Raw genomic sequence first — 11,592 nt, 5'->3', positions numbered from 1 at the left:
AATTAATTCTACTATATGGTGTTACTGTATTTTGGGATGTTACACATACAATCTAAATAAAGTTTTAATTTTAATTAAATTTAATTTCGTAAAATATAAATAAAATTTTAAATTTTGTTTTTATGAGTAATAAATATTTTAAAGTACGAATAATATGATTCAACCGTAGGTATTAAATTACATGCTACGATTTGAGTATAAAATAGCTACTGCAAATAATTTGTGTATAAATATTAATATTAACTATTTAATATTAATATATGGTTGTATAAATATTTTTATCATCTCGTGAATTTTAATTTTTCAATTAATTTTAATATTTTCTTACAACTTTTACGTCTACATAAAGTTTCATAAAAAAGGACACGCGTTAACTAATGTTTTATTTAATTATTTTTTGGAATGATAATGTTAGTAGAACTTTAAAACCATTTGTTCACTAAATTCTCATTCAAACAGTGTAATTTGTAGGATTGTTTTTTAAAATCAATTAGATGTACAACCAAAATTAATAAATACAAATACTATCAATAATTCATAATTAAACGCTGATTATTTCATGTCAACTGTAATTAAGTGGAATAATGAGAAACTATTACTTAACTAAACAAGACATACTTTCCCAACCAGTCTCCTATGACACGTAATATTATTAACATATTTTCAACAAATTAAAATTCTTGAATATATCTTACATAAAAATTGTTCTAGAATGTTTTCAATTATATTTTTCAAATGATAGCTTCTCTAGAATTTTTTTAAACCACGTATATTTTCTAATCTGTCATTTATAATTCAGAAAAGAGTTTAAAAAATAATAATTAAGATAACAATAGATTATTCATCATATATTTAAATTACAATCTATATATTAAAAATATTTACTTATACTAATTTATATACTAAATATATATATTTTCTGTCATTCCAATTTTCGAAAGCCCTAACAAGAGCCGTACATCTGAATTGAGAAAATAGGCGAGTGGAGGCAAGTAACAAAGTCAAGTCGTCGATGAAGAAAAGCCATTTGTGGTGAAGCTTAAGGAACTGCTTTCAGTGTAAAAGTGCAACTTCTCGCGATTTTTTTCTCTCAATCTTCGTCTTCAAGGTAACTCTCACCAAATTGCACGGAACGAACCAGAACAAGTACTTTTTAATTTTTAATTATCTTCTATTTTTTTTTTTCCATTTTTTTACCTTATTATTCCGTTCTCGTTTTCTCAGCATCCACGCCGTTGGTGAAATGTTGGGGAATAAGGATTAGGGTTACGTCTTCTTCGCGCAGTTGAATCCAATTGAATATTATTTATCGAATCATTGCTCAAAACATAGTTGACGATGGTTGAGCGAAAGCAGTTCAAGACGAAGTTATGTGTTCTGTATCAGAGAGGTCGCTGCAATCGCCATAATTGCTCCTTTGCGCATGGGAGTGCCGAGCTTCGACGATTCCCTGGCTCGTTTAGTGGTATAGTTTTCTAGTTTGCGTTGCTCATACATGCAATTGTTTTATTATTATGTTATTGTAATTATTGATTAGTTGAGTCTATATATTGTGAATTGAGGTAAGTTGGACTGTAGATTATGTGTGTTGATGTTAGTTGAGGGATGTTTGATGAGTATTGCGACATTTCCTGCATGGGGTTTCGAGTAACAGCTCGTCAGAGTCTGATGGGGAGTGTGATTTTGGAGAGAAATGAATGGAGGAATTTTTTTTTAATTATTGGATTTAGAGAATTATATTTTGTACAAATAAACAAAATATTAGGAGTTCGTGCACTAAACTATCATATTATTTCTTTCACTGTTAAAAGACTTATGAAATTAAAAATATTTATAAACAATGAAAGTTTTTGTTCCCTTTCCTCTGCAATTTAACTTCGAAACACACCCTTAGACAAGTTCATGCCTGGTTATGTGTGGTAAGAAGAATTATGATTGAAGGAGGAAGTTTGTTTGTGTTTAAAGGTGTTGAGATCTTTTATTTGAGTATAACTTTATGGACAAGGAAACTGCATAGAAAAGAAATAAGTGATGGACAAATCAGTGCATTTTAGTTAATTGTTTGATATCATGGAGCCTTTTAAATTTAAAGGCTTTTGGTCGCAGTATATGTGCTTGGAACTTGAAAAATAAGTAAGTCTTAATGACAGGGTGGATGATAATGCAATACAGAAATTTAGAGCATGTTATTGGTGTTTTTTGTAATTATTATGTCCTTCATATTATAATCAGTTTCGTCATCGTTGGTCATCATTTTTTTGATACGTTAATGAAGTTAATAGTACTAAATCCATTTATAAATAGTCTCTTTTCCACTGTTTAATTAACCTATCCTGCCAAAGTGGTAATACTAAGTGTTCATATGTCATCTATCAATTTTATTCCATCCACAGCCAAGACCTCCTTCCACTTGTGTGGCTCTTTCCACCACGATTTCTGCTTGCTAATGTAAGCCTCTGTATAACAATATCTGTAACTGCAAATTCACACCCAATACATCAAGGGGCTCAGAAATTCTTATTCTGTGGATAAAAATGGGGGAAAATATTGGAGATGCTTTTTGATATCAGTCCACCGTTGTTTTCTTGTAGGATTTTATTCTTGTTTATTTTTAGGAGTAGAGATTACAGTAGAATAATTTTTATTAGCATTGGAAAGGTGGAGTGAGATGCATAGGAGTGATAATTACCTGTCTTTGGCTTTTTTGGCTGCTCTTTATCGCAGTAATAATCCTTTTGTTTCACTTTTTGTAGCATTATGAGGTAACACGTTCTTTTATCCTTTGGATGTTGCCTTTTCCCTCTAAATTAAATCATTTAAAGAATAGTTTCATTAGTTTAATATGCATCACCACTGTAATTCAGTGATTAGTTTGCACTTCAATTATTCACTGGAATTTGAAGTATATCTGCTGTATTTGTTGAATGTCAGCAACTTTCTAGTCTTGTTTTCCCTCCTTGGAATTTTCCTCTGATAGCCCCACCCTTGAGTGTAAGGCAGTGAATCAGAACATAGCATTTGATATTTATTTGCTAGATAATTTCATGTCCATCAAAGCTGTCTTCTTTCTTTTTTGTTATAATTTATTGTCTATATCTCATTTCATGTAAATTTATATCTTTACCCTTGAACCTGTTTTGAATATTTTCTTCACATGCCTCTATTAGCTAATTTCTTTTCTAAATTGCTGTTTTCAAAACAATGTTGTAGAATGAGAATTTGACACAAATTGGCAGAGTTCACTGTGTTTCTTCTTCCAGTTATAGGTGACTTGTAGATGTGTCCTTGGATTATTTGTAGTCCACACTAATCTTATGTCTTTCTTTGTTTTATATATTAGGGTCCTGCTAACCATTGTCCGGGCACTGGTTAATAATAACTAACAAACAATGAATTTTACAAAAGTTCATAGTTAAATATGATATTAAATGAATTCTGACCTCAATAATCATTAATGCAGTTTTACTTTATTTAGAAAACAAAAATATCCATAAGTGTTATACAACTGTAATTGATAATTTATTTGATGCACACAAAAAAAGTTAAAACATAATCAAATAATAAAATAATTTTCTCTTTCTTTTTAACTGTTTGTCTTTCATTTTAATGTTCCAAAAATTAAAATATGATTAAACGTAAAAAAAAGTTTAAATTAATAGAGAAAGCAACAAACGAAAATAAAAAAAGTAAGCAACCCAATATATATGAATTTGAGACTTCATTGAGTTTCTTTTCTTTGACTTCTTGAGAACCTTTTTGCAACAGTCCTGTTAACTTAACAAAATCCTCTCTATTAAAGAAACAAACAATATTTGGTGTGCATCAAATAAATTATCAATTACAGCTGTGTAACACTTATGGATATTTTTGTCCTCTAAATAAAGTAAAACTGTATTAATGATTATTAAAGTTAAATTCATTTAATGCCATAGTTAACTATGAATTTTTGTAAAATTCAATGTTTATTAATGATTCGTGCCCTTAGTGCTCGGTTTAGCATTCCCCTATATATAATTATTATCCATGTGAGGTGGTGCTGTTTATATTGGAGTCTGAAGTTCGTCCTATAATTGTGCTAACATGGTGAAATTGCATGGAAAATTTGATTAATTACAATAAACCAGTGAAAAAATATACTGAAAGAGAAATATGTGAGAAAATAAATTTGTAAATTATATAGGGATGAGTTGCCCGTGCCACTATCACAACATATCCTGAAAACTATACTTTTACACCCCCAGCTTGTTTTATTGACACTCTGTTATTCCATTTGTTCAGCTGAATGTCGTAATCTTCAAAATAGTCACTTATCTAATAGGACTGGTCCATATGTCCATTGATTCTATGTAAGCAGATACAGAAGATTAGATATGCAATAACAAATGGCATATGGGATTAATGTCAGATTAATTTATTCAATGGTAGGACGATCACATTATCTTGTTGAGACTATTGCATTTCCAGCAGTATGGATATTTCATTTAGATGAGAGATCTTCAGAAGGCATTCTACTGATTGGTTTATCTTAAAGGCGATGCTGGTGTTGTTCATGAAATTGTAATTCCTTGGCAATGTTTTTTATGCTTCATTCCTTGAATCTATGGAACTACAGTGTTACCTCAGATCTTTCTTAGGCTTGCATGGATTGCCTGCTAATATCATGTTTCGATCAGAAGCAAGTTCAGCAAATTTCCAATCATTTCATTATAAATTCTACTGCCTGAGTGTATGGAGCTTATGCTATTCCTTTTGGCTGATACTTCTTGAAATATTATGGCTACATGGACACTGACAAAAGGGAATTATTAGTGGAGATGATGTCTGGAGAAATCGCGTCAGATATCTTGTTGATGGATTTTTATTTCTTAAGCATCTTGGATATATCCCTACCTTTGAGATTATATTTTATATCTTACTTCTCTCATCAAGTTGGGGATGTGAAATGTTCTTTATCCATTGCTACCTTGATTTCACTTCAAGGTATATGCTACATGCGTGGGTTTACTATATCTGTCATAATATGAGGGTGCTATTTTCTATCCACTTTATGCTCTTACGTGGGAGGCACTATTACTATACATTATTATGTTTCTCTTGTTATTCCTGTTAATGGTAAGCTTGGTTTCATTTTCATATTTATTGCGTTCTGTTTGTATCTTCTGGAATGTTTTCTGTTTTTTTGTTAGTTTGCAATAATGGAGGTTTGTTTTTTATTTCAGGTAGGAGAGACTATTTAGGCAATGACTTGAGGGATAAACTTGAAAGAAGGCATTTATCTCCTCGAAGGTACTCACCAGCTCAAGATGCAAGAGGCCGCCAGAGCATCCGTGGTCAGACACAACTTTATAGTTCTTCTTGCTCCTTAATTTTAGTGTCATTTCTTAATTGGTTGTACCTTAGAGGTTCATCTTTTCTGTCAACTAAATATTTATTTCGTCACTGGCAATTTTATGCTATATGTTCTTAGGCTGATGTCTTCATTCTTCAAAGATTGAATGGTAGGTAAAATTTAAAGAAACTAGGAATTAAAGACTAAAGAGTTTTCCTGTTATTGATTTTCTGAATCTCTCAATAGAGTTTGGGTGTTTGTAGTATAGAGATTACAAGCATTTAGGGTAACAGCAAGTAACAGAATTGGCAGTTATGATAACAGAAATTACAGCTGGCATAACAAACTGCTGCTGGCATAACTAACCACAGCTGGTTGAGGCTAATCTATTTCTTACAACAGAAACTCAAAAGCACAATCACATATACTCTATTAGTGTCTGATGTTATCATTTTCCAGATTTTCATAGATCTTCAACCGTGAGATTTGCATTGAAAATCATTCTCTTTTTGTATTTCCAATTTTCTACAAGCTATGAAAACTGTTCATTACTTCACTATGAATTGAACATCTGTTTAACTGGACATAAATATGAGTATGCATTTTGTATTGTAAATGTTATTTTATTTCTTCATGCTCAAGATCATACCTTTTTATGTTGGTTGATACACACATGCACCAAAGAGAAATGTGCACATGCTTCTTTACCCAATGATCTTGTGTCTGTTCTCTTCCTAATGTTCCATGTATTAAATTTTGCAGAATACAGTCCTCCAAGGTCTTTGGAGAACAAAAGGTAAATTAACCATGAATCATTATGGATACTTTCGTATACATATTTTAATTTTTTGTGGGAACTAATGGTCTATTACTGTTCTTCTTCCATGTATATATGTTAAAATTAAAATACGCTATATTTAAGGGATAGAAATGTGAGAATTGTAATTTCATTTATAGAGAAAGAATTAACATTGATTGGAAGGCACCTTTAAAAGGGTAGGGGAATGGAGAAAGGTGCGGGTGACTTGATGCCTCTTGAATAATAGATAAGAGATTACCCAGTTCAAGGAAACATGCATAGCATATGTGTTAGAAAAGTAGCCCCTGTATCTCAAGCCAAGAGGGGGGTGAATTGGATTTCAAAAGCTTTTTAAATCTTTAAAGAATCTTGAAATCACTAATCAAAGGTGTTTGAATCAATCAAGACGAAAGAAAGACTAAAACACACAAAGATTTATACTGGTTCAGCTCTTCACAAGCCTACATCCAGTCTTTTCTCAACAACCTTAGTTGGAGGGTAATCTAGTCTTTTCTCAACAACCTTAATTGGAGGGTAATCTACTAATTCAAGATTTGAGTTTAAGAAAACAATGATACCCTCAATTGCTATTCTCACCACACTTAAATCTGAATACAACAAATACAAGAGAGGATTCACTCACTCTCAATCAACACGAGATGATACACTCAATTTCTAACCTGGCCTACCCAGCACAGGTATCAAATCACACCAAATGAATAAGAACCTGATTTGATTACACTCCAATAGTGCAAAAATATTAGAACAAATGAGCTCCAATGAGTCTTGTTGGATTTCTTGATTCTTTGATCACCAATGTAGCTTCAAAACCTCCAAGAACTCTTATTGAGAAAACCTGTACACAAAACTCACAGAGAATGTCAGTATTTGCCAATTAAAATGTTAAAGAGTTAGGTCTCTAATCTAATTTGTATAGAAAATTAGATCCTATCACAGTTTAATCGATTAGATTAATATCATAATCAATTATGCTTTTGCTTCTGTTTTAATCGATTATGTCACTTATATAATCAATTATATTGACAGTTATGCTTAATACTACTACTTTCAACTAACCTAACAGATTAGGTTACAAGCATAATGGATTAGACCTTTGTTTCTGTTTCAATCGATTATACCACTTATGTAATCGATTAAAATGACACTATGCTTTGTTTCACTTCCATTTGCCTTTTCTAACAGATTAGATTATCTGTATAACCGATTATGCCTATCTCTCTGTTTTAATCGATTATGCAACTTATGTAATCAATTATAATAGACAGTTTTTCCCTGTTTTTGCTTTGTATATGTTTTGGTTTCTTTTAATGAATTAGATTACTTATGTAATCGATTAATACTACCAGAAATATAGATTCTTGATATGTTTAGGCCTATTTCAATCACCCTCTCATGATTGATGCATCTAACACAAACATAGTTAATGATTTAAACATTTGTTTACCAATTATGTTGTGCAAGAATGATTTGAACATTTTCTATTCATTATTAACCATTCATCATCAAAAACCAATATGTGTGGAGTCTAATGCTCCTCCTATCAACAATATGTATTTTCTGTGCCATGAAATTTACTACTATGTATTTATTTGAGATCTGATGAATATGAAATTTCCATTCTTTTGTTGGAATGGAAACTTTTGTAGTAGTCACATGCTGTGTGCATGACAGCCTAATTGTTCAAAGGTGTTTTTGGAATTAGAGTTATAGGGTTTCCCAAGTTTGACATTTGATATTTGAGAGCTTGTTGAGAGAATTTCATATTTTGACTGTGGAATATGCCTTTCTTGGAGCATATGTTATTTCATTTTTTCTTGGAGCATATGTTATTTCATTTTTTCTTGGAGCATATGTTATTTCATTTTTTCTTGGAGCATATGTTATTTCATTTTTTCTTGGAGCATATGCCTTTATTCATGTTTTTAGTCTAAAATAAATATCATTAATTGCTGTTGCAGTGACAGAAGACATAGGAGAAAACAGGGTATTACTGGTCAAAGTGATACTTCTGGAAATTTGAAAGCCTCAGATAGAGTTCAAGATCAAGCTAAAGAAAGAAAAATGCTTTCCTCTGGTTCTAGGAATACACTTGAGGAGCAGGTTTGGAAACTCTCTTTAATCTTTCTGTAGCAAAAAATATGTGGAAGATTCCCTAGTTTGTTATGGAAAATTGCATGTGTTTTTATATTTTTGTAACTTTTGCAGCTGAAGAAAGTAGATTCAGGTATCAGTGCTCTACAGAACCGAAAATTCCAGCTAGAGGTTAGTTTTATCTCTTATAGTTGCATTTTGTCACATCATCCTCGTGGTTCTCTTGGTTATCTAATGTTTTAACACCTAGATTTTTAACAAGTGTTCTTGGACTTCCAAATCATTCACGTTTGGGGTTCTACTGAAACTTATTCCTTGATTTGGTTGCATAATGATGCTTCCTCTCTTTTTAAGGAATTGATTGGGTTTAAGTTATTAATATGTTGAGTTGTTTACTCTACTATCACAAGCCATTGCAGCTTGTTATTTCTTGTCCTATCATTTGTTAACTAATGATTTTAAGAGTGGCTTTTGATATATCCTCTATCAATCACTCTGTTTAGTATGTTATTAAACATTTACTTTTGTTTTTCTCTTGATTCCTGTAGTGTAAATTTATGTACAGACTGTGAATAGGTTTTGAAATGATTATTGAAACAAGTCTTCTAAGTATTGTAGCAGTTGTCCTGCTTCTATCTGCAGAACTATACAATATATATAAAATATGATTTGTCTGACAAATTTTTGTTTTTCGGTTTGATTGTGTTACTGATATTGAAATGTTGTTTCATATGATGTCCTGGGAATACTGATGAAGTCAACCTTCCAGTTAGCTTGCCTAAATTTAATTTGAAAAAAAAAAAAGTTTCTTGAGCTAATGCTAATTATCCTGTTGGAGTTGCAGTTGAATTTAAACCAAGCCTTTTTATTTGTTAACTGTTATGTACAAATTCTTATTTTTGAAGGTCTACCTTGATGAGAGTATTCAAGAAGTGGATAGCCTTAATTCTAGAATTCAGGAGCTTGAAGCTCAATTATGCGAAGAGGATGAGGAGTGCAAAAGGTACTGGAATGTTTCAATATCCTTATGTTGATAGTTTTTGTTAACTGTTACACCTCTCCGTTAATTTGGCATTTATTGATAACATTATGTTTCCGTTCCTGGCATTTCTCTGTTCTCTCTGAAACCTCAGAATTACTTCAAGAATAAGGAAGTTTGTTAGAGTTCACAATCATATGTCACAGTTACAAGATGAACTGAAGAGGCAAGTTTCGTTTTTACAATTACTTTGCTTTGTAGACTTCTAGTACGCATCAATGTCTTTTAATGTTTCATTTTCTTTGTGTCTTTGTCTAGCTGCATACCATTGTATTCATGTTTGTTTCACCATTTTATTCATAGATCTCAAGTCCGACTTCAACGGTTTGGAGATCAGCTTGTCTCGGATATTTCTAAAATTGGTGCCAATGAAGAAGATTTAAGCATTGATATTGTCAGCAATGGTGAAAATACTGGTCTTCTTCCAATTGTCAAACATAATGTGGAGCATAATGATGCATCATCCCACAGAAAAAGGCTGCATATTGAACGAGATGCTTTGGAAGATTTAAAACAAGGTAGTAGTAGTAGTAGTTATGGAAAATGTAGTGATTTGGTTTTGTTTAACTCTTCCTGAATTCCAGAAATACTATATTTGCTAAACGAAACACTAGGAGGTTAAAAATAAAAACTGCAAGCTGCGAATGACATTCTTATAATTCATTTGGAGGAAAGGGACATCTGCTGTCAATACTTGTGCTTTCATTGTTGTGTTTTGCTCTGCATACCGCCAGTCATTTTCATTATTTTTTATTTTAATCTGTTCACGAGTTGGTTATTGTATTAGCGTTTTGTTATTTATGCTACTTTCTTGTAATGGACATGCAGATAGATCAAAAGAGGGCCATTCGGTTGAGACAGGTAGAACTAAGAAGCGATCTCGGTGGAATACATCAGATCAATTGAATGATGAGTCTCTCAGGGGCCCAGAAAATGGAACTGAAGTTATTAGAGCTCTAGATCCTGAAGGCAGGCACAAGAGAGGAGTAAGGAATTCTTCTAACAGCCTTTTTTCATATAACAAACATTCAATTAATTACGTGTCCTCATAGTCATAGGAATTAGAACGATCTAGGTAACATGGATAATAAGCTGGTATATTGAGCTTGGATATGGAAATAACAAAGCGTGGAATGCTCATCTTTGTTTAGCCTCAACGCATAAATTGGTTCGAATAGGTGTTATGCCAGTATCATGGGTAGGCATATGTCCAAGTTATCTGTTATGGGGTCAACCGATATAGTACTATGACATTATACTTAATCATTTTGGCATTTAGTGGATATAATGTAACTGTAGGTAGTTATGACTTATTAAGGGAGCACGTGGAGAGAGAGTGTTCTTATCAAGCAGGGACGTGCCAAAAAAGTGAGGCAAAAGACGGGAGACACCCGAGCACGGGCTTTTTTTCGAGTCGTCATATCTTTCTTAAATAGCAATCGAGGGAATAAAGATCATAACGAATATTGAATGCACTGGCTAGGATTTCTGAGATCATTCCTGAAGCTGTAACTGGAACAAATTCCATTTTTGTTCTGCCTCTACGTTCACACTTAAAAAAGTACAGGTTGTTTTAGTGTGTTACATTCTTCATGGTTTTGTCCTCTGTGGTCCCTTGTTTTGTTCCATTCATACATCAAACAGCTTATCAAGCATTTTGAAAAATATTTTTGAAGTTGATTATTTTCATCGAAAATGATCTTTCCTATTTTTCTCTAAGAATATGCAGTTGAAGCAACCTAGGATTGAAGTGCCATCAACTAGCATGGCAGCTCATGTGGCTGATGAGGACGTTGATATTGAACTTTACAACGGAAATGATATCAATGAAACTGCAAATACAGAAAATGAGAATGGAGTGGCATACAAGGTGAAGGCTGCACCGCTTATGCTTCCCCCAGCTTTGATACCTCGTAGCAATTATTCACAGGTTAGTTCTTCTTGGGTGCCAATTTTACATCCTTAAAGCACTTCTAAGAAACATTTGTAAAAGTACTCCGATTTCATGTGCAGTACGAGGGTAACGACGAGAATGTTGATGTGGATGGCTGATGAATATAGGCAGCAGGGTCACGTGTGGTTTAGTCTAATCAGTATTGGCAGTTTCTAACTTTTGGTGGCTCGAACAGTAGAATTTGAAAATAGTGGATAGGATGCAATATTGGAAACAAGAAACGAAAGATTTGTGGATCTACTTGATTATCTATTTTCTGTTGGACTTCTTGATGTGGTTATAAATGTAATTCATTGTTATCTATGATATTTTTTGGTTTTCCAGATCTAATCATTGAATTTAAAGTACCGTATCTATCA

The 11,592-nt window shown here is 32.4% G+C and overlaps 1 protein-coding gene across 7 annotated transcripts; it reads left to right on the top strand.

The window, feature by feature from the left end:
- The first annotated feature begins 947 nt into the window (after positions 1–947).
- On the top strand, positions 948–11,592 carry LOC124835335 (zinc finger CCCH domain-containing protein 13). Of its 7 annotated transcripts, none has more exons than XM_088099682.1 (12): positions 948–1,108; positions 1,225–1,465; positions 5,220–5,330; positions 6,092–6,125; positions 8,108–8,249; positions 8,355–8,411; positions 9,146–9,243; positions 9,374–9,445; positions 9,583–9,797; positions 10,108–10,265; positions 11,009–11,209; positions 11,293–11,592. In XM_088099682.1, exons 2-12 carry the CDS (start codon positions 1,339–1,341, stop codon positions 11,329–11,331), a joined length of 1,254 nt encoding a protein of 417 aa, XP_087955808.1. In that variant the 5' UTR covers positions 948–1,108; positions 1,225–1,338; the 3' UTR covers positions 11,332–11,592. The 7 variants fall into 7 exon arrangements, 5 of the variants coding, with proteins under 5 accessions (XP_087955808.1, XP_087955807.1, XP_047166210.2 ...); XM_088099681.1 differs by having other exon boundaries at positions 11,000–11,209; XR_015782358.1 differs by lacking the exons at positions 948–1,108; positions 11,293–11,592 and adding exons at positions 4,355–4,980; positions 10,598–10,846 and having other exon boundaries at positions 1,313–1,465; positions 11,009–11,143.

This window comes from Vigna umbellata, chromosome 9, assembly GCF_029865625.1.
Source record: "Vigna umbellata cultivar VRB3 chromosome 9, Vumbellata_1.0, whole genome shotgun sequence".
NCBI classification, from domain to species: domain Eukaryota; kingdom Viridiplantae; phylum Streptophyta; class Magnoliopsida; order Fabales; family Fabaceae; genus Vigna; species Vigna umbellata.
This window is presented reverse-complemented; position numbering and strand designations above follow the sequence as displayed.

Bases quoted from the DNA above. Each gene is read 5' to 3' on its own strand.
- LOC124835335 (XM_047310254.2), top strand. From the start codon at position 4,782: ATGGACACTGACAAAAGGGAATTATTAGTGGAGATGATGTCTGGAGAA. The intron at 9,244-9,373 runs GTACTGGAATGT...CTGAAACCTCAG, and splicing joins GAGGATGAGGAGTGCAAAAG to AATTACTTCAAGAATAAGGA. The intron at 11,210-11,292 runs GTTAGTTCTTCT...TTTCATGTGCAG, and splicing joins CTCGTAGCAATTATTCACAG to TACGAGGGTAACGACGAGAA.